Source organism: Bos indicus, chromosome 10 (genome assembly GCF_029378745.1).
Source record: "Bos indicus isolate NIAB-ARS_2022 breed Sahiwal x Tharparkar chromosome 10, NIAB-ARS_B.indTharparkar_mat_pri_1.0, whole genome shotgun sequence".
In the NCBI taxonomy this organism is placed as follows: Eukaryota; Metazoa; Chordata; class Mammalia; order Artiodactyla; family Bovidae; genus Bos; species Bos indicus.
Genome location: NC_091769.1, coordinates 74,020,828 through 74,044,514, shown reverse-complemented (window position 1 = coordinate 74,044,514; position 23,687 = coordinate 74,020,828). Strand labels below are relative to the sequence as shown.

The following is a 23,687-nucleotide window of genomic DNA, read 5'->3' as shown; positions in this document are numbered from 1 at the left end:
CTTGAATGTATGCTAAGTTGCTTTAGTTGTGTCTGACTGCCCACCAGCCTTCTCTCACTTACCTAACATTCTTAATTTAAACTCAGCACTTTAGCATTTGAGTCGATATATACTGATATGTATCTGTGTTCCACATAAAAGCCTACCTCACCCTAAAACCAAAATAAATTATATGGGTCATAAATGTAATGCTTATAGTTCTAGTATATCTGTCTGAAGTTGGTATGATTTTGGAGTTAATGTTTTTTGTATATGCTAAAATAAGCAATATCATTCAGGCCCATAAAATTTGCATGTTGATGCTGCAAAACTGTATCTTTTTTAAAGATGCAAAAATTTCACACGTATGCATAGAAGCCATCTGCTTAAACTTTATTGATAAGACCAGTAGCAGCAGTTTTACAAAATTGGAATGATTTTCAGTTTTGAACTAATGTGAGTTCAGTTGCAGCAGACATTTTGTACAAACTGGGGCTAATGCTTCTTCTATGTTTTTGTTTTAAACAAAAAGCAATTAGAATTTATCCTCATGCATTTAAATATCTAATACAGAAATAGTTTTTAGCCTGCATAAAATATGCTTCCAACATCACTGTGAGACTGAACATCTGCCTTAAGGATTATTTGTACATGAAAAACAGTATAATTCTTCCAATCACAAACTTATTCTTTATCACAGGTAAACTATTTTATATTTTCCAACATAGTTTCAAAGGGTATTTCTAATATAAAAGTATTAATCTTGAATTGAGTATCAACATTGAATATTTCACTAGCTTGCCCAGTTAAAACGTAAGATATAACAGTGTAAGAATAGTACATTAAAACATTGTTATGAACTTTTGAACATTACAAAAGGTAGAAAGGTAATCTAGTTAAGCTGAACAGTTAAAAAATTTCCAAACCTTTTCCTAAACACTATTCACTGATAGAATTTAGTAGTTTTAGAAACAGGGTAGGTCATTACATTCTATAGCTGTTTGTTCTGGTAACAGCTAGAAATACATTCATGCTTCTTAAATAGGAGACACCATAAGTCAATAAGTCACATTGTGAGAAATACAAAGACACCTATATGGAATGTTCTTAACATTTTCAGAAGTTTCTAAAATAAAAGTTCAACCTTTTAGGAGAAAAAAATAATTTGTTTTTCTCTTAAACCTCTGTACCACCCAGAGATTGATTCTCTGCTGGAAAATTGAGAAAATATGACAGCAGCTGGATCTGAAAAGGCCCATGAAGCAATGGGAAAGGTGGGGGACAGCTCCTACCTTACAACCAGCAAGTTGTAAGGCCCTGCACAACAATTTACCCAGGTATACCTGCTAGTGACTTAGAAATCTAAAGGAGGACCGGCTTTTATATTACACCATATCATAATAAACTTTCCCACAAGTGAAATCCATGAAACTAATAACCAGAATTCACAACCACCAAAAACTCAGGACAGTCTGGTACATATAAATAACTCATTGAAGTAAACACAGGAAAGAAAAGGTACAGATTTACAATATTAATACATTTCCAGCATCCAGCTGTGAACAGAACAGAAATACAAGACACACTCCCTACTAAGAATAGTGTGTTCCATGTAGGGTAGCACAATCTCCCCAAAATAGTTACATATGTTAAAAATGAATGAATCATTCACATTTTTTCATGCAAGTTCCTCAAGAACACCCATCAAAAGTTGAGATATAAAGGAAAACCAATAAAATATTTTAAAACAACAGAGTTGCACACAGTATGCATATGGTAAAACATAAATGTGTGAATGTGAACAACTGTTTCAGATGCCATATGAAGACCAAAAAAAAATTGAGTCAAATTTATCTTGTACTGTGAATACAAAATATTGCTATGAAATCTTGGATGTACCTTGAAAATATTTCTTTTAATCTTTACTTCCTTCTGAGAGATAATAAATGCTATTTAGGAAGAAAATGATTTTGTGGATGAGGACAGTCATTTGAGAGGAGAGAGATGGAGAAGACTGCTTCAAAAGAAAAAATAATATAGACTGAGGGACCTTTTTTGATGGGGGAAGAATCTTTCCAAATACTGTATTCAAATCCCATTTTGTGGAAAAAAAATGTTATTTAATACTTTCCTTGTTCTTGACCTAAATCAAACCCCTTATGATTATACAGTGGAAGTACCAAATAGATTCTGATAGAATGGCTGAAGAACTATGGACAGAGGTTTGTGACACTGTACAGCAGGCAGTGATAAAACATCTCCAAGAAAAAGAAATTCAAAAAGGCAAAATGGTTGTCGGAAGAGGCCTTACGAATAGCTGAGAAAATAAGAGAAGCTAAAGGCAAAGGAGAAAAGGCAAGATATACCCATCTGAATGCAGAGTTCCAAAGAATATCAAGGAGAGATAAGAAAGCCTTCCTCAGTGATCAATGCAAAGAAATAGAGGAAAATAATAGAATGGGAAAGACTAGAAATCTCTTCAAGAAAATTAGAGATACCAAGGGAACATTTCATGCAAAGATGGGCACAATAAAGGACAGAAATGGTATGGACCTAATAGAAGCAGAAGATATTAAGAAGAGGTGGCAAGAATAAACAGAACTATACAAAAAAACCCTTAATGACCCAGATAACCACGATGATGTGGTCACTCACCTAGAGCCAGATATCCTGGAGTCTAAGTTAAGTGGGCCTTAGGAAGAATCACCAAGAAGACAGCGTATTAAAAAGTAGAGACATTACTTTGCCAACAAAGGTCTGTCTAGTCAAAGTTATAGTTTTCCCAGTAGTCATGTATGGATGTGAGAGTTGGACCATAAAGAAAGCTGAGCACCAAAGAACTGATGTTTTGAACTGTGGCATCAGAGAAGACTCATAAGAGTCTCTTGGACTGCAAGGAGATCCAACTAGTCCATCCTAAAGGAAATTAATCTTGAATATTCATTGGAAGGACTGATGCTGAAACTCCAATACTTTGGCCACCTGATGCAAAGAACTGATCCATTGGAAAAGACCCTGATGCTGGGAAAGATTGAAGGCAGGAGGAGAAGGGACAATAGAGAATGAGATAGTTGGATGGCATCACCGACTCAATGGACATGAGTTTGAGCAAGCTTCAGGAGTAGGTGATGGACAGGGAAGCCTGGCCTGCTGCAGTCCATGGGGTCACAAGTTAGGACATGACTGAATGACTGAACTGAACTTGTTCTTGAGGTTAAAATGTTCTTAAAATAAACAAAAAGGTCTGTGTTCAATTCAAAGCTTGGCAAGCCTACTGAGAAGATATGTTTGTGATTTGTTCTGTGGTCAGGTGTCTGAGCAAAAGAATTAAAACCTAATACCTTATTTTTAACTTCTCAGAGGCAAAATGGCTAAATACCATTCCAACTTTAACTTTTAGTAAAATTACTAACATTCTATGAATATAGCTCAATGATCTAAAAGCATCAATTACTTCAATGTAAGTAAGAATTGATTTACCTTAAAAAATAATGAAACATCTCACAGTCTTCACAAACTCTTAATTCTGCAAAGTATTTTTTCATCTGTTACTTTGTCAGACCTATGGCCCTGCACATAGTAGGGACTCAGAGTGTTTGTCATATTAATGAAGGAATGAATGAAATGTATTCTTACAACAACCTGGCAAAAATAAGTAAAATGAGGATTATCCTTCCCATCTGACAGCTGCAAAACCGAAGGCTTACAGAAATTGTGACCTGATAGTCATTTTATAGCTCATTAAAGGAAGACTTGATACCAGAACAGAGGCCTCATTAATTTTAACCTAATCCAATATTCTTTCTACAACCATACCATCTCTGCAATAATGCCTAGTTCCACAGGTTGCTGCAGCTACAAAAGGGCAGTTACTACACGTATAAATGACATCAAAATATTCCCCAGATCTTGATCATCAGTCAGGCTTCTCCATTCACCCAGTGTGATTATCAGTCTTATCACTCCACCAGCCCTACTTGCTTGGTCAGCCTATGCGTTATCAGAGCAGGCCCTTCCATTCAGCATTCAGAGCTCCTGTATGGTCTGGATGCTTACATACCACTTTCGGCTAATTTGTACAATTGACTATGGCAGGGCATGATCACAAAGCTTCCTTTCTCTTGGCAGCAGTAGAGATGTAAAGACATATAAACTAGTAACAGAAGGTAGTTTTCTGTCGTGAATCAGTAATAATGTAATTAGCACTTTTATCAATGTATATTTAAACCATTGTTCAACAACAAAAATACCACAGTGTCTCTGAATTTAGGGATTACATTCTCAGAGCCTTTGGAATTTTCTCTGATTAGCCTTTGGAACTCCTCTCTCCATTATACTCTAATGAAGTGAGAAAAGGCTTACATATGTTAACATGGATGATAAAACTATGTGCTTTTTTATGAATTGTCTCCTCAAATGTAAAATAAACTCAGTTTCACATAGGTGAAATTGATCCCAGATTGTAAGCTGCTATATTTTATTTGATGAATCATATGAATTAATTCATCTATTATTGGATTCAGATCAGACACATTAACAAAATGTAACATAGCAATTAGAACTGTAAATAAAATTAAATAGATAATAAACAAACTGGCACATGCAGACAATGGTATATTATTACTCAGCACTAAAAACAAAATGAGCTATCAAGACATGAAAAGACATAGAGGAAACTTAGATCCATGTTACTAAATGAAAGAAGCCAATCTGAAAACACCACACACTGCATAATTCCAACCATATGACATTCTGGGAAAAGCAGAACTATGAAGACAGTAAAAAGATCACTGATTGCCAAGGATTATCAGGGAGGGGTGAATAAGCAAAACACAAAAGACTTTTAGGTTTGAGAAACATCCAGGAATGAACCCTAACGTGAACTATGGACTTTGGGTGGTAAGGATATGTCGATGTCATTTCATCAGTAGTAAGAGATGCACCCATCCTGGTGTGGAGGGTTGACAGTGGAGGTGGGTGTGCAAGTGTGGGGAGAAGTGAGTGTATAGGAACTCTGCACTTTTGCTCAATTCTGCTGTGAATTTAAAACTGCTAAAAAAAATTAAGTTTATTAGTTTTTAAAAAAAGTAAACAGATCACAAAGACCATCATGTTTTTTACCCAAAATAGAGGTCAAATCTTATTTCAACAGATATTTTTATAGAAATTCCTGTCACAATAAAGTATGCAGATACTAACTTCTTACAAACTTATTAATAGAATCTTCAATAAAATAAAATTTAAAATTCTGGAAAAGACTCTTTCATAATATTAATACTAAAGTTTTATTTACAGCTGCATTATTATGGTGGTATAATAAAAGATTGCATTATATTTGGGGGTAGTTGTAAATTGATAAACATTATCATGTCCACAAGGAAATGTGGCAAAATTAGTAAGCTTTGCTGGAAGGTACCAGCTATAAAGAACTTGACAAACTCTTGAGAGACATGTATTCCTAGAAAGTGAACATATTATGTAGAATAAATTACATGAAAATATTCTTTTAGTGCATATTTTCTTCACCGATCAGAGTTTTTATTGGCAGCTATCTGATATATTTTCCCAAACATATAAGTCTTAGTAAATAAGAGATATGAACTTTTCTATTGTGGACCATCAACTAAGCAACACTAAAAAACTGTCTTCAGTAAGAATTTCTAGGCCACCAAACATTCTGACTTAACTTACATGAATTGAGACATGTTTAGTATTTATCTGAGATAAATTTTTATGATAAGAATTATAAGCAATAAATCCACTGGAAAAATTTCTATTTTGTCTTCTGTTATAAAATTTTAGGCATTAAAAGTTAAATTCACACTGATTTTACATTATTTGAGACTAGAAAACAATTATTGGTTCCTCTGCCAATACCCCCAATGTTGATCTTTATCCATTTAATAGGATGCCCCACATGTGTTTAATGTGTATAATATCTAAGACAAATTTTCATCAAAAGAAACAGAGGAACATAGGCATCTTTGCTTACACTGTCACCCCTTTATCTGGCAGCCAGTATCTCTAGTGTACTTTTTCAAAAAGTAAAAGGTAGCAATGCCTTTCAACTATTAAATCACTGGGCTTATAAAAACTGTGTCATATATGTTTGCACAGACCTAGCATTCCAGGGTCTAACTTACTGCCTTGCAAAGGGCATTCAATATTCCATTCTAAAAATAAAATATATTAAATAACCAACTTCTATCTCATTTTATAACTCACTTCATTAGTGGAATGGAAGCTGTATTTCCTTCTTCTGAGGCTAAAACATATCTATTTCAAAGAGAAGCATAGACTAACAACCAATGTATTTATTCCTCAAGTAGAGGCAGAGTAATAATTTCCACTTTCCTTAAATCCTCTCCTTTTCAGTGGAAAAATGGAGGTGTGGGAGAAGAGACCATCACAGAAACACAGTAACTCAAAATTAAAGGATAATTGAAGATCTTAGTGTATACCTAGAGTTCTTATCAGAATCTAATAAAATAAATAAGTATTTATAAATGAAAATGATTGAGCTCAAACTGTTTTACTCACCTGCTATTTTTCAGCCCCTAGCCCAGTGTCTGGGATATAACATACCTACTATCTTTTGAATGAATAAATTATGTATAAACTAAAACAACAAAATAGAGCAAGTAGATACTTAAAGGGGAAAATGAAACAAAAGTACTCCAGAAGCATGGTGATTGGAAGACAGCCTTCTCACAATCTTTAAAGTGGAACTGGGAACTCTGTCACCTGAAGGCATGATGTAAAAACTCCCATGGAGACACCTGAAGGCAGCATTAGTGAGCTATGGAGAGCTGGAAGCATGGTTTTATTCTAGTGTCCTAGGCTTCCATGCCTGCCTCTGAGTTTGTTCTCTAAACCTCAAGCTGTTTTATCAGGTCCACAGTGGCTATAAATATAGCTGATTATTGTCTGTGTGTCCAGGATACTGCTTCATAACCCTAGGGAAACAAAAACAGTCAAAGCACCCCAGGAGAGGAAACTCACCTGGAGCCTGCAAGCATCCTCAAAGTAACCTAAACAAAGCCTGAGCAGGAACTCCCTGGAGAAAGCCTTCTATGATACAGAAAAAAATCAATGTGGAAAAATGTCCAAAGGGGAAGAGGGCAGACCTGGAGTGTTGTTATTGTTGATCCCGTTTGCAGGTTCTGTGTACAATATCAGGCTCAGGAGGAACTTCAGAAAGACTGTCTTTCTGGGTGCCCTGCTGTTCTCCTTTAGTCAGAACCCACCACTAATGCAGATGTTTCTATTTCAAAAGACTTCCAAAAGTGATGATTCTGTGATCTCTCCAATGTGACCAAGGCCTGCTCCAAGTCTGAGACTTCCCACATGTTTCTTCCAATAAATTGAATAGATACATGTCACCTCTTTCCAATAACTCAAAGCAAGGAACTTGACTTCTGTGGTACATAATGAGACTAACTGAACAACTCCATGCTGCTAAGCACTGTTATTTATATTGTGACTAATTGCGTCAAAGTGTAGTCACGGCACTCATAAAAGATTTTAAGTCTTGTGTTATCCCAAAGAGCATGGTGCCATAGACAAGGAAATCCAAAGAATACATTATGAATTAGCACAAAACCCCCTTCATGCCATTCTCCTTACAGCTCAGTTAAACTCTCTTGACTTAAAGCTCTGACTCTGTCCACATGTCAAGAAGAGAGGGGATGACTGGTCCTCTTGGTAAGCACTCTTTACATCCTGGATAACTATTCCTAGAAATCACGCCTCAGCCTTCTCAATACTCAGCCAACCCCTTTACCTTCCCTACATGCTGAATTACTCCCAACTAAAACCCTTAAGCTAAGGAATTCTCCAATCTCTTCATGTTTCTCCTTAACTGAGAATAGTAGGACGTGAGTCAACACTTTAGCAACTTCGGAAATGTGGTCTCACACGTCCTCATCTCAGAAGCCTGTTCAGTTTAAATCCACTAGTATGCACGACTGGTTCATGGCACCTGGTTGCGCTCAATATGCGGACTGAATGTCCACAAAGGCTCTTCTAAGTTCTTTGGAAACTCTTTACTGGAGGACAACAGAACACATTTTCTATTATATCAACAAGGCACTCTTGAAAACCACTTAAAAAGGACTTAATTTCAACCCTGATAAAATTCCTTTCTTTATGGTCTCTGAAGGGAAACAGAGATAAATCATTGGTCCTGACTATTACCTTCCAGTCAAACAGCTAAATGTAAACAGCTGCATCATTAGATCACCAAAAAAAAAAAAAGTACCTATAAGGATATAAAAAAAGCTGAGTGCCGAATAATTGATGCTTTTGAACTGTGGTGTTAGAAAAGACCCTTGAGAGTCCCTTGGACTGAAAGGAGATCCAATCAGTCCATCCTAAAGGAGATCAGTCCTGGGTGTTCTTTGGAAGGACTGATGTTGAAGCTGAAACTCCAATACTTTGGCCACATGATGCAAAGAACTGACTCATTTGAAAAGACCCTGATGCTGGGAAAGATTGAGGGCTGGAGGAGAGGGGACAACAGAGGATGAGATGGTTAGATGGCATCACCGACTCAACAGACATAGGTTTAGGTAAACTCTGGGAGTTGGTGATGGACAGGGAGGCCTAGCATGCTGCAGTTCATGGGGTCACAAAGAATCGGACATGACTGAGCAACTGAACTGAACTGAACTGAAGGATATAATATGGATATAAGGGCTCCCAAAAAGAATGTTTTCCATTTTGAAAAGGGTGTCAGTAGTGTTAGTTGCTCAGTCATGTCCAACTCTTTGTGACCCCATGGACTATAGCTGCCAGGCTCTTCTGTCCATGGAATTCTCCAGACAAGAATACTGGAGTGAGTTGCCATTCCCTTCTCCAGGGGATCTTCCCCACCCAGGGAATGAACCCAGGTATCCTACATTGCAGGCAGATACTTTACCATCTGAGCCACCAGAGAAGCCAAAGCGTGTCAGTATGTGTGTTAGTTGCTCAGTCATGTCTGACTCTTTGCAATCCCGTGGACTGTAGCCTGCCAGGCTCCTCTATAGTGCCACACTATTTATTTTACTTTTCAGATCAAAGCTGAAATAGGTACTCAAGTTGCCACCTTTACCAACTCCTTTGATAGGAACAAGGTGCTCTGTCCACATATGAGCAGTGGATAAGAGCTGGGTGTGAGGAGAGGTCTTGAGTGTGATTTATCAAGATGTACATACAAGCACCAGAGTGGATAAACTGGCCATCATACAATTATAAATTGGATTTGGTCATTATACATCATTTAGGGATTTATTAAGACTTAATTTCTTCCACACACTAGGCTTATCATGGTTGAGGTTGTCCCAAATGCAGACTAGCTTCGTGCAGTGTTACTAGTATAGCGGTGAACATAGCTGCCTTCCAGACCAGCTTCACCTCCCTACCCTTTTTAAAGTATCTGCAAATTGTTCTCACTACTTTTCTAGCATTACTATTACTTTCACTAGAAAGAGAAACAAATCTTAAATGCATTTTTAAACATGATCATGAGAAGGGAACATTGAATGGTTGGTATATGCCCATCTCTATATTGTTATTTCATTATCAAAAAAAAAAGACCTTTCGAGGTAGGTATTATTTCCATCTTCCAGTTGAATAAGCAGGGTCACAGTCTGGCTAAGCAATTACCTTAGGGCCACACAGTAGGCAGAGTTTATTTAAAACCAGACTAGGGCCACAGCCTGTGCCAACTTCTCTGAATTGTTTAGACTAATTTCATTCACCCCATCTTTCTTTTCTAGAATTCCACAAGTTGTGAAAAATGACAGTTAATCTAAAATGGCTTTTCATTTATATTAGTTTATTTTTCTTGCATATATGCAATAGATGCTGATGGTATCTAGCATATTTATCCTTTAATTCTTCCATACTCATGCTATATAATTTGTTTCTTTTATAACTTTTTCTAGCTTTTCTTTTTGGAATGAACAATTTCTAATACAATAAAAATACTTTGGCCATTTCAGGATTATCTATCATTTGTTTTCCCTGTGGATCAAACAGAATGGAATGGTCTTTAGCCACAGTTTATGCAAAGGTTAGAGGAGAGGTCACATGTAATTTCTACTCCTGTTTCTTCATCATTAAAGGACATGATGCTTGCTTTTGGTTTTATGTCATCTACAAATAATCCTTTCACATTCACTTTTCTGATCTTCATGTCTGAATACTAGCCCTCTGCTGCAAATGGATAACCAGGCTTTTGAGAAACCCTTAGTTCCACGGTCCTTGCTAAACCATCAATTTAATCAATGCAATGGCTATCAGAGAAGCATTTTCACTTAACCTGACGGGAGTTCCAACTTAAATAACGCATTACTTGAAAGGAAAGAGTTTTGGTTGTCAGATAAGACCATGTGGTACAACCAGGATGCAAAACATAGAGACTGAGAGGTGTTAACAATCTGTCAAATATTGTGAGTGCTACATGTCACAAAGGCAGAGGCTGTGTTTCAGGCTGTAGCACCCTGGAGAATACCAACGTTTGAGGTCAATCTGTTACTGTCATGAAAGTTGATGCAGAGTGAACAGTGCCTATAGTGAGCAACAACATAGCACCATGCTTTCTTTTTCTCTTCTCATCTCCCATCATGGCGAGGATTCTTTCTCCAACTTTGTACAGGTGGAATATCAAGTCTATTACATCCAAAGATGGTACAAGCTCTTTTTCTATTAAGAGAGATAAGACTTCCCCCTTCACAGTTATGCAACAGCAGCAAAAAGAGGGTCCAAAACAACTGTGTATCACACTGGGAGCCAGTGAAGGAGAGAAGTGAGAGCAGGTGCTCGGCTGCCTGGTGAATGGCCCATTTAAAAATTCAACAATAGTCAAAGGGGTGCAGGGAACACAAGAGCACCTCCGTGACTGGGGAAACGGGCACTTCCCAATTCAGTGTTAACTCATGCCCTGAAAGAGGGCATGCTGTAAATCACATTTCCATAAACCTCCTGCATCATTTACCTTCCAAAATAATATTTTATAAGCATTCTCATAGAAAGAACTACTCAAACAACAAATTCTAGTACTTCTTCAGCTTCATATGTCACTATGAGATATTGATTATTAGCTAGATAAAATAGGCAAAGCAGCTTTAACATGGCAGAACCAACAAATTATCTTTCATAACTCTTTTGAAAAGCAAATGTAGATATAAAAGCTCGAGTGAAAAACACGTTAAGTGCATTGTGTCTAGACTCTGCCAAGAAAACAAGGAAATTTAAGTGCACAAAATGAAGATTTTACTAAACCAGAATTTAAATCAATGTAAAAAAATTCAGCCTCATATTTTAATGTGTCTTGTCATTAGCATTTTATATTTATACAAGCTTTAGGGTGAATGTGACTGGATATTCAAGATGTACATGCATCCTACATGGTGAATAGCACCAACATAGTAAAATTATATAAGTGAAAAATGCTTTTCAGGCAGCCCTCCCTTCAAATTTCGGTAAACTCTACCATAAGCAGACTATGAGAGAAAAGATCAAGCACGCAAGGATATTTTCACTGTATCAGAAGAAAACCTTAGAAATGGTGGGTCAAGGCAGCAGAAAATGAAGTATAGGTGATTATTGGGTACCGTAAGACTAAGGATGCGCCAAACATAGAGCAGGAAAATATGAGGAGGAAAAATCCAGGCCCGTCTGTACAATACATGCAGATTTTTTTCAAATGTAAATTTTAAAGTGAATGCTGCTTTTATGTCACTGGATAAAGGAAAGCATAACAAGGCTGCTCTGCTTCCCCTTAAGCACAAGCGCATAAAGAGAGTAAGGGATGTGAAAAGCCAATTCTTTGTGCCACTACTTAATCAATTGCACTCAGTTCTACTCAATGACACAGCCACACTGCAAAGACCACTCAGCAGTTAATGGATATGATGTTGGAAAAGCACTTTGAGGTCTTCCAAAGCAAGGTAGGGCGAAAACCCAGTGGAACATGGTTTTACTACTTATTCACAGTAACTGAGCAGCATTATGTACAGAACTCCCGTGACCTGAAAAGAAAGGAAGATATTCATTTATTCTTCTAATTCTGATTATTCCATAGGAAATCACTTCTTTCATAAGCTTGAAATTGGAGTCGAGTTATCCTGTGTCCTAGTCTGGGCTTGTCAGGATAACCATTACAGGCTGTAAGGAATAAATATGTGCTTCAAGTGCTACAGCCTACGTTTACAATCTGTCAAATGCAGAGCTGAGGAGGAGTTATGTGTTTTTAACTGTATACATCCATCACTAGCTATCATCCTTCCCACAGACAGTGAAAAGTCAACAATGAAACATAAAAGCTAAAAATAAGTGACAGCAATTGCTCAGAAGAGCTGCACATGGGGCTCAGTGTTACACATACACACATTCCTTCCTTTTTCATGACTGCCAATTTAAAGGAATTGAAATTAAGGGCTCAGACCTAAGAAAATAAACATGCAGTGCACAATAATGTAAAAGTCAGTCAGAAGTAAAATTTCATGCTCATAAACACATGATCAGTGTTCTAAATGGTATGTGACCATAATGCAAGTAGTGGCTAATACATGTTGCTGCAAATACCATGAAAAATGACAATTATAGGCACTTCAAATGCTCAAAGAAGAATCAGTGTCATTCCTCACAAACTGAAAATATTCTTCATTCATGTTATAACATATTCGTTTCTAAGTATCAATCAAATCAACATTTATTAAAGACCTATTGTATGCAATGCACTATGCTTTGATGGTCAAAAATATTGCATTAAAAATATGGTTTACATGCAAGTACACAATCCAAATATATGTATGAGTGAGTATATTGTATTGAATATAGAAAAAGTGTCATCTAGGAGACCACTAGATTCAGAAAAACCAATACACCCATGACTTAAATAGGTTTTTTTGGTTTTCTTCTCAATCTATAAGAATTTGTCAGGTAAGAAAAACAGCATAAAAACCTTGAAAGTTTTAACTTTGAAATCTTACATGCTCAAAGGAGACAAGTTGTCTTGTAACAGCAGTTTTCTAATTCTTTTTCAGATTCAAAATGGTTCACCTAACCAAATCTCATAGGAAACCACAATATATAAGATAAAAAGAGCTATTTAATTCATACAAATTTGCTTTATAAGTGCAAGTTTATAACATTTATTTGTTAGTCAAATAAATGAAGGTTTTTTTTTTAATAAAGAGAAAAATGTGAAATGGGGAATTATGGATGAGAGCTACATTCTTTTATGAGACTTGGGGTCAGATTTACTTCTGTATTTTGGAGTGTTTTGCACCATATTAAGGAAATTCTGATTCCTACACAAAAGTGGTTTACAAATTGTAACTTTTAACAGCACTCTTACTGTTAAATCTCAGGGAACAGAGGCAGCCAGAGAAGCTTCATTCCAGAGCCTGACCCAAAACTCAATAACCTACTAACACAAATTAATTTATCATCATTCATCTTAACCATGATGATATTTCCCATAAAGTATACTCGACAGCACACATCTGGGCTTTTTTAAAATTATAGTATTTAAATCTAAATCAAACCTTTAAGAAACTCAAAGATCCTCCCACCCTCACAAGGTCTTAGGGGTTAGTAAAATTCAATCCCTTCTTACAGCCTGTCTGTAAAAAGCCTGCCAGCAAGCACTGAGTTGGTATCAGTAATCGAAACACGTATCACCAGGATGGGTACAGCCCACAAACACCTCTTGACAAACCTAGGATTCGAGCAGTGTGTGCCACCTGCAGACCTGCTGCCCTTTGGTCTCCTTCATTTCCTCCCAGTGGTCTCGCTCCTCCTCTCCACTGTTGTTTTGACCCAAAGCAATCCAACCAATCATCTCTTTACGCTTCATGGTACGCCTGTTATACACGGAAATCATCAGTGTGACATCAGACAGCTGAAAGAGGGCCACCTGGAAAACAAAGGTCTCCTTATAGATGGGATTGGGCTGCCCACGGCGGATTGACGTCTTGCAGCGAGACATCTCTTGACCCACAGAATTGAAGAGAAAGAGCTTTCCGTATGTATCTAGGAAAAAAACAGTGGAAATGAGAAGACATCAGTGCCTTCTGTTTTGCTAGTTTAATTGCAATATCTACACGGCAGTACATTTTTCCTTTTTAACATACTGAGCAGCATCTTTAGGCCTGGAAGTTGCTGTTGGACTAACACATGGGCTTCTCTGGTGACTCAGTCAGTAAAGAATATACCTGCAATGCAGGAGACCTAGGTTTGATCCCGGAGTTGGGAAGATCCCCTGGAGAAGGGAATGGCAACCCACTCAAGTATTCTTGCGTGGAGAATTCCATGGACAGAGGAACCTGGTGGGCTACAGTCTATGGGGTCGCAAAGAGACATGACTGAGCGACTATCACACACACAACACACACCTTACACGAACTCTTCAGGAAAGGGATGATTACCTTTAATGCTTAATGTTGCATGTGGCCCACCATGGGGTACCATGCTGATGCTCATCGGAAGGAACACATGTGCAGGGGTGTGTACGTGCAAAGGCATGTGTGCAGTGGTATTTGTGGACACGCACATTCTTCATCCATATTTTATTTATGTAACAATATATATACATTTTGCTCTACGTGTTTTTCTTTTCATTGTCCAAGTACTATTTATGCCTAAAAAGTCTCTTCTTTTCTCATTCTCTACATATTCTTTGGACCATCTCATAACCTACCTGATCTGTATCTGTGGCCTAGACTTCCCTTCCAAGCTCAAAATCCAATGGAATACCACATTGTTTCTTGTAAAATCCCATCTCACAAATACCATGTCTCCCTTTTAAAAACTAGCTGCTTTAGTGTCCCCCAACTCTGTGAATGTAGCATCATCTGCTCAAGTCCCAAATCAGAACTCAGGACCGCATTTTTTTTTTTTTAAGTTTTAATTTAATTTAATTTTTTTCTTTTTTTAAATTTTATTTTATTTTTTAACTTTACGCATTTTTGACAAGACTGGCTTCCTTACCCCTAGTCCAGCTGATCAATCACTAAGTTCTGTTGATTCTGCCTCCACAATAGCTCCCAAATCCACCCACTCTCTTCCCTCCCAACGCTGCTGAACTCCTGATGTATACTGTCAGCTCAGGTCACCAACCTCTCCCACTTGCATTACTGCATGTTTCTTTGCTGATGTCCAGTCACTGGATTGACAAATCCCATAGTCAAAGGTCTGTATAGTCAAAGCTATGGATTTTCAAGTAGTCATGTATGAATGTGAGAGTTGGACCATAAAGTCCTGAATATTCGTTGGAAGGACTGATGCTGAAGCTGAAGCTCCAGTACTTTGGCCACCTGATGCAAAGAGCTGACTCATTAGAAAAGACCCTGATGCTGGGAAAGACTGAAGGCAGAAGGAAAAGGGGACAACAGAGGACAAGATGGTTGGATTTGGCATCACAGACTCAGTGGATATGAGTTTGAGTAAGCTCCAGAAGATGGCAAAGGACAGGGAAGCCTGGCGTGCTGCAGTCCATGGGGTCGCAGAGTTGGACACAACTGAGCAACTGGACAACAATAATAGTCAGAGGGGTCTTTATAAAGTACAGATCTGGTTGTATCACTCTCACTAATAAACAAAGACTAAACCTTCAATACATCCCTCTAGTCTCAGGATAAAAAACTAAATTTCTCAGCATAGACTACACACCCTGACCCTTTTATCTTCCAGTTTCATTGTGCATCTCAATTGCCTTTATACGCTACATCCCCACTCCACTGAACTACCTTCATCCCCCCAACCCATCCTACTTCTCTTTCTCTTTCACCTCTACGTAAGTTATACATGCCCTCACATCCCAAATGATACCCACCTTTCAGTTCAGTTCAGTCACTCAGTCATGTCCAACTGTTTGCGACCCCATGGACTGTAGCATGCCAGGCCTCCCTGTCCATCACCAACTCCAGGAGTTTACTCAAACTCATGTCCATTGAGTCAGTGATGCCATCCAACCACCTCATCCACTGTCGTTCATTAGTTTGATTTAGATGTCACTTTATCTGAGAATCTTGGATGACCACTTTCCCCTATGCTGACCATCTGCAGGCTCCATCAAAATATAATTTTACCTCTCTCAGCACTCATTACCCAGTATTTCTATCGCCTGTTAACTTGCTGTAAAACTGTCAGTTCCCAGATGGGAGAAAGGGAGATTTCCCTGTTAACCATTGTACCCCATGCCTGGTATAATGCCTAACATGTGATAGACACTCAATAAATATTAAATATTTTATAATGAATGTTTGTGACCATCCAGGAGGCTCAACTTTCTGTTTTCTTTTGGACTTAAGTTTTCAAATTTGCAAAATGGAGCTAAATCCCTCATTTTATAACCCCTGCACTAGAATGCCATCAGATGGTAACTAGCATCATAGGTTTAGTCATTTATAGAAAGTAAGTACTAATATAATCTACTACTTTTGCTAAAATTCCTGAATGGATAATTATAAAAAATTATATCTTAAGACAATTCTATTTTTACTAAAATCACGTAATGTATCAATATCTTGACTTTCTCTTAACTACAGCTTTTGCCACTAATTTATATGTGTTTTATCCTTTAAAAAAAAATCAACATTTTGGTGTTTCCCAAATTTTATCATTTTGTACATTGTGTTCAATGTGGGCTAAATGCCGATTAGTGTTTACTGCTCACTTCCCCACCTAACAACCAGTCAAACTTTTTAAAGTGTAAACCCAGATCCCTGTAATTTATCGTTCTCTACAAAGGCATTGTAAGATAGGAAACAAATTACAACCTGCAGTTTTCTTTCTATGTTGATCTTTTTCTATTCCAGTTTGATGTGTTATTTTATGCACTTATCTGCTGAGAAACACAAGGTGTGAAATTGCACTTCAGGTGTGAAAACACTTTTCTGTCTCAGAAAAAGGGCTCTCCACTCTTCAAACTGCTCTATGGAAAAAGCTGTCAGCAAACTGACAATAAGGGAGTGAACTTGTGTTTCTGCAGCTGTACAGCTACACAGTTCCTGGAGGAAAAGTTCAATCCAGTCACCAAACTGATCTGGCAATTCTGCTGCCATTTATGGCAGTGGGAATTGAATTAATCTTGCAAACAAAGACTTGCTCATTTCACAAAGAGAGCAATTTCCAGCTTTCTCCTGGTCAGAAGATTATTTTCTAATTATGAGAAAGGCTATTTAAAATAAGCCAGAAAGAAAAATACCAATACAGTATACTAACGCATATATATGGAATTTAGAAAGATGGTAACGATAACCCTGTATGTGAGACAGCAAAAGAGACACAGATGTACAGAACAGTCTTTTGGACTCTGTGGGAGAGGGAGAGGGTGGGATGATTTGGGAGAATGGCATTGAAACATGTATAATATCATATATGAAACGAATTGCCAGTCCAGGTTCGATGCATGAGACAGGATGCTTGGGGCTGGTGCACTGGGATGACCCAGAGGGATGGTACAGGGAGGGAGGTGGGAGGGGGGTTCAGGATGGGGAACACGTGTATACCTGTGGCGGATCCATGTTGATATATGGCAAAACCAATACAATATTGTAAAGTAATTAACCTCCAATTAAAATAAATAAATTTATATTTTAAAAAAAGGCTATTTACAACCAAACCACCATCACTGAAGCTGAATTGTACATGTATGACAAGAGGGGGAAATAATAAAAGTATAAACAATCCAGTCTGAGGACATCTGACCAGAAGAAGAGAAATGCCATGCCAACTGTTCCAGCTCAAAATTATTGACAATAATTGTATGCTTACATTTAGCTATCCAGGGCTATGACCAGAAAATTCTGCTTGTGAGGAATAGTGAGGAGTAAAGTTGGAGTCTTTGGGGGTTCAGTGAGCATCAGTCAGAATGGAAGAGAAAAGGTCAAGTAAATACACAATTTTACTGAGCTGTTTTAATTCTTTGGGATTGATAGTGTAATACTTGCTGTAGAGCACCACCAAGCAGTATTTTATCTTCTGTTGATGATTCAGATGCCTCTCAGCGTCTCTAGCAACATAAAGCCATCATCAACAGGCTGAATGGGTCACAATCCCCTGGTAGTTCTGGATGCTGTCCTTCTGACTCAGCCCATCAACTGTGTTATGGGTCACTCACTTTCTCCACAAAGAAGACACCACATGAACCAAAAAAAATTATAACAGCAAAATATTTCCAATTTATCATGGCACAAACCTATGTCATTTGGGATTCAGGAGTCATCTTTTCAAAGAAACAATGCAATACCACAAAAGTTAGTTACATAGGTCATACAGAACAGCTGCCCCACAGCAGCATGATGGTCTGCCATTTGTAACAGACTTAGCCTTGGGGTGGGGGCGGGGCACTATGATTCTCTGGGCAAAGGAAAGGAATTTGGTCATTTAACTTCTCCTTAGCTTCTAATGTATTCATAATTATTAAACATCTTCAATATACATAAGAGAGAATAATATTAATACTACCCATACTTAAGTACCAATCATGGATGCATGCTTAGTCGCTTTTAGTCATGTCCAACTCTTTGCGACCCTGTGGACTATGGCCTGCCAGGCTCCTCGGTCCATGGGATTCTCCAGGCAAGAATACTGGAGTGGGTTGCCATGCCCTCCTCTGGGGGATCTTCCTGACTCAGGAATTGAATCTGCATCTCTTACTTCTCCTGCATTGGCAGGTGGGGTCTTTACCACTAGCACCACCTGGGAAGCCCCATTTGATATTTAGCATTTTTCATATTTACTATTGACCTTTCTGGAGAAGGCAGTGGCACCCCACTCCAGTACTCTTGCCTGGAAAATCCATGGATGGAGGAGCCTGTTAGGCTACAGTCCATGGGGTCGCTAAGAGTGGGACACGACTGAGCGACTTCACTTTCACTTTCCACTTTCATGCACTGGAGAAGGAAATGGCAACCCATTCTGGTGTTCTTGCCTGAAGAATCCCAGGGACGGGGGAGCCTGGTGGGCTGCCGTCTGTGGGGTCGCACAGAGTCGGACACAACTGAAGCGACTTAGCAGCAGCAGCAGCAGTGTTCTAGTATATTAATAAACCACAAGTAGCTTATTCATTATTTTAATTAATGGACATTTGTTTTTAATAACAAAGAATTGAAAAGATTTCAGTGAACACTTTGGTATTTTATATCATACCAACACTTAAGAATTTCTGTAATACATCCCTATGAGTGGATTATTGATTCTTTATAAATTCCAGAGACAAAATCTTGTTACTTTTATTGTTAATACCTTCTCCATGCCTGTGATTTATCCTTTTGCTTTGTGTATAGTAACTTTTGCAGTTTAAATGCTTTACATTCTGTGGAGTCGGTCAGATTTATCAATGTTTTCCTTTTCAGTCGGCACATTAAAAAATTATTTAAGAAATCCTATCCAAACTCAATGGTCTTCCACATTCCTTCTATGAGTCTTAAGAATTTATTTTTCAATCTGATCTTTAATCCACCTAAGATTGATTTTTATATGTGGCATGAGGTAGGGATCTAATTATTTTCCCAAATCAGAAGCATTATACATTAAATAGCCCATTATCTCCCAGTTGACTTGTAATATAATGTTGATCAGATACCAAGCATCTAGCTTTGGTGTCCTTCCCTTAACTTGATATTTATTATCGTCCTTTTAGAATATGTCTTGATATCTGTTAGGAAGAATCCTTATATCATCTTTTTTAAAAATTTAGTTATTCCAATCTCTTTCTTTAACTGGCTCTTGCATATGAATTTGAAAATCAGTTAGTCAAGTCCTTTCAAAAAAAAAATCTGTAGGGATTTTGATTGGGATTGCACCAGATATATAAATTCGAGGAAAGCTATTATTTTCACAATATAGATTATTCTAACCAATAAACATGTTCATCTATCTATTTAGTTTTATTTTGTGTATTTCAAAAAGTGTTGCGATTTTTAAATAATTTTCTTACTCATCTTTTATTAATGCTATCTTTTGGTACCATAGCTACTGTTACTTTTGTATATATTAATGTGTTAAAACTCTACTTTCTATCTGTCCTTGATGTATTAGAAAACAAGTTTGTATTAAAATATGTTATTAGTTCAAATTTATAGGTTTTCTTGCATTTTTAATGCAATCATATTTTCTATAAAGAATGGCAGTTTTGTTTCCTCTTCTCTAGCTTTAAATTTTTATTTCTTTTTCTTATTCTACTAAACTGCCTTGAGTTTCCAGTTTAATGCTGAGTGTGAGTGATTCCAATGGGAATCCTTATTTCTTTCTTGATGGATTTCAATATAAGAATGATAGCTAGTGTCTATTTTCTTAAAATGCTCACCACCAGGATTAAGTATGTTCCCTTCCTTATTCCCTGGTGTCTCAGATGGTAAAGAATCTGCCTCCAATGCAAGAGACCTGGGTTTGATCCCTGGGTTGGGAAGATTCCCTGGAGAAGGGAATGGCTACCCACACCAGTATTCTTGCCTGGAGAATTACATGGACATACAGTCCATGGGGTTGCAAAGAGTTGGACATGACAGCAACTAACACTTCTCTACCACATGCTAGTTGTTGACATTTAATACCATTTCTGCCTTTCTAAGCTCTTTTCTTTACCAAACTTAAAATTACATTCCCCTGAATCTCTTGCCAGTAGGATCCCAGTTAGATTTCACTAGTGAAAGTGAACTGTATGAGAATGGAAAGCAAAAGGAAAGGGGAGCCACAATCCTTTCAGGCCACAAACCAGTTGCAGGCATGTGGACAGGAATTAGCAAGCAGATGGCAAAGCAGGGTGTTCACCCATGGCATTCAAAGATCCTTATGAGAACCAATCCTTTCACATGCACAGCTCAGACTGTACCTGTACCTTTCCTGTGATGCCTGTACTTCTGGATTTCCTGGAGAGAGCCTTCCTGACCTTTACTGACCAGACTTCCCATGCTTGAAGCCTATAAGAAACAACTTCTGATTCAAAATATAGCTAGAGTATTTTGTATTTTCCTGACAAAAGTGTGACAAAGTAATCAGTAACCTGAACTGGAATGCAACTAAAATAAAAATACAAGACCACTGGCCTAGAAGTTGGGTGCCAGGGAATGGAGAAACTCCTATCAGAGGCTAGGATAGTGGAGATCCATCATTCACATTAAGTGATGGTAAACTGTCATCTGCTATCACTTGGAAGGAAGCAAATATGCTTAATATTTGTAGTTATAAGGGAAAAAATTGAAAAACAGAATGTTAGAAGTGGGTATTCACTACTACTGGCTTCATCTAGAGGCTGGGAAGAGGTGAAAAGTAACCTTGGGAAAGATGAAGGTGCAGGGAAAGAGAAAGAGAATCCTGAAATTCAGACATTTCTGTGATTGGAAAAGTCCCTTGCTTCCAGATCTCCAAACAGTAAGAGATCATTTTTTGGGGGGGATGGGGGTGGGGTGGGGCAGAGACTCTGAGATTTATTTTTTTTAATTTATTTATTTTAATTAGAGGCTAATTACTTTACAATATTGTATTGGGGAGGGAGGTGGGAGAGATAAATTTCTAAAGGCTTCAAGCAACAAAGGCTCAATAAACCTTCTTGAGTGAATAATGTGATAATGACGGGTTAAGTATCAAATTAAGGATGAAGGCTTCACACCAGATTTGAGGTAACTGAGCCATGTGACTGGCTTCTGAATATAGAATATTAGAAGTAATACATTACCTTCAATCACAGCTGAAGTCAGTCATTCCCCCTGTCTCTTCCCCTTTCATGACAACAAGGCTGGTCACATTTTGAATATATTATCACCTCATTAAATAGAAAGAATCTGTATCCCTTACTTACAGCTTACAGGAGCATTGCCTGCCTTACTTTGGATTGTGATGAAAGGGAGAAATAAACCTTTGCTGTATTAAGCCATGAACTCTGCAGCATTTGTTATTGCACCATAACTTTGCCTATACTGATACATCTTCTATTATTCATCTGCTATGAATTATTTTTGCCAATAAAGCATAGTGTATTTCATCAAGAGCTTCTTTTGTAACTATTGACATGATCAAGTTTTCCCATAAATCAGTTGGTATAGTGAGCTATTAAATACATTAGATTTCCCTAATGTTAAGTCATTCTTGCATTCCAGAACTAAGCCCAATTTATTGGTAATTAGTGTTTCTTTTTCTTAAACATTATGAGGCTAGGTGGACACCCAATATAAGATGTAGTAGAAGTGAGAGGATGTGAGGAGAGAGAGAGAGGGAGAGATTGGGAGGAAGAGAAATATTAACCTAATGCTATATCTATCATTTTCAAAGCAGTTTTAGTCCCTTGACATTTATTATTATCACCAAAATATTTTGATTTATTTTTATTGATTTTGTTTATGCCATCTATTCTGCATTTTCTAGGCTTTTAAATATCTCTGCTTTCTATGGGATTAACTGAATTTTCTTTATTCTAATTTAGTCTCTCCACTGGGTTAAAAGTTGGATTAAAATTTTAACATGCACCCTTGATTTAATGTCCAAAATGAATCAATACCTCTACCTTTTTTCTGTGGCTCAGCTGGTAAAGAATCCGCCTGCAATGCAGGAGACCTGGGTTCGATCCCTGGGCTGGGAAGCTCCCCTGGAGAAGGGAATGGCTACCCACTCCAGTATTCTGGCCTGGAGAATGCCATGGACTTTATAGTCCATGGGGTCACAAAGCGTCAGACATGACTGAGTGACTTTCGCTTTCACCCTCTTTCTAAGTAGCATAAGTGCCTTAGAATTCTTTGATTTCGGTCTCCCCTTCACATCTTTCGTACTATTCCTGCTAGGAATTTCAGTTCCACATTATTGCTGTAGTCCCAATATCAGGCACGTTTCCCACTTTTGCTGTTTCTGCTTTACGCAGTCTGCACATGCTCACATTTACCTACGTGTTGATCTTTTTGTTCCTGTTGTTCATTCCCTTTCTTGCACTTCACTCCTTTCAGGTTCAATTTCTTTCTCCCTGAAATCACACCAGTTAGTAGTTCTTCCAGTGATAAACCCTTTCAAGCTTTGTAAAAGAAAGAAAGATCTTTATTCTTCTGTCACTTGAAAAGCATAATAAGTGGAGAGTGTTTTTCTCGCCAGCCTGTGACAATACTCTCCCCTTGTCTTCAGGCTTCTGTGGTTGCTGTTAACAAGGCTGTCTTCAGTCTGTCATTCTTCGGAAGAAAGCCGAGTGTTTTTTTAAAAATCAGTTTTATTGAGATATAACTCACATACTGTGATAACTGTATTTTCTCTCCTGTTGCCTTTCAGATTTTCTAACTTTGACATTGTTGTGAGAATTAAATGAGGTGATATAAGTAAAGGAATATCACATACGCAGCCAATAAGTTATGGCTGCACATAAATCTTCATATGCATTGGCCGTAATTTTGAACACATAATGGCTATTAATAAGTATTTACTATACCTAACTGAAAACTGGACCAAGATTTTAAAAGAAGGTGGTATATCCTATATTCATTTCTGTGCAGTCCTTTTTCCCCTGTGTTTCATCCATAGAGGTTACCCCCCACTTCCCATTTGTTCCTCACACTAAACACAAGCCTGCTTGATTTGCTTTTTTTGTTTTTCCTTCCTCTAGTCTCTGCTATTGTGAATGCCTAACAAGGTTAATATGCTGCTGCTGTAAGTATTATCATTGGGGATGTAATTATCACATATGGCTAATCATGCACACACTGAGAGGCTGGGGAATGCGTTGTTTTTAACTAGAG

The 23,687-nt window shown here is 37.7% G+C and overlaps 1 protein-coding gene across 1 annotated transcript in view; it reads right to left on the bottom strand.

The window, feature by feature from the left end:
* Positions 1 to 351: 351 nt before the first annotated feature.
* Positions 352 to 23,687, bottom strand: part of SYT16 (synaptotagmin 16) — a 308,143-nt gene continuing 284,807 nt past the window's right edge. The window contains exon 7 of the mRNA XM_070797699.1: positions 352 to 14,004. Coding sequence (XP_070653800.1) covers positions 13,691 to 14,004 — 314 coding nt within the window. The 3' untranslated portion in view covers positions 352 to 13,690. The remainder of the gene's footprint in view (positions 14,005 to 23,687) is intronic.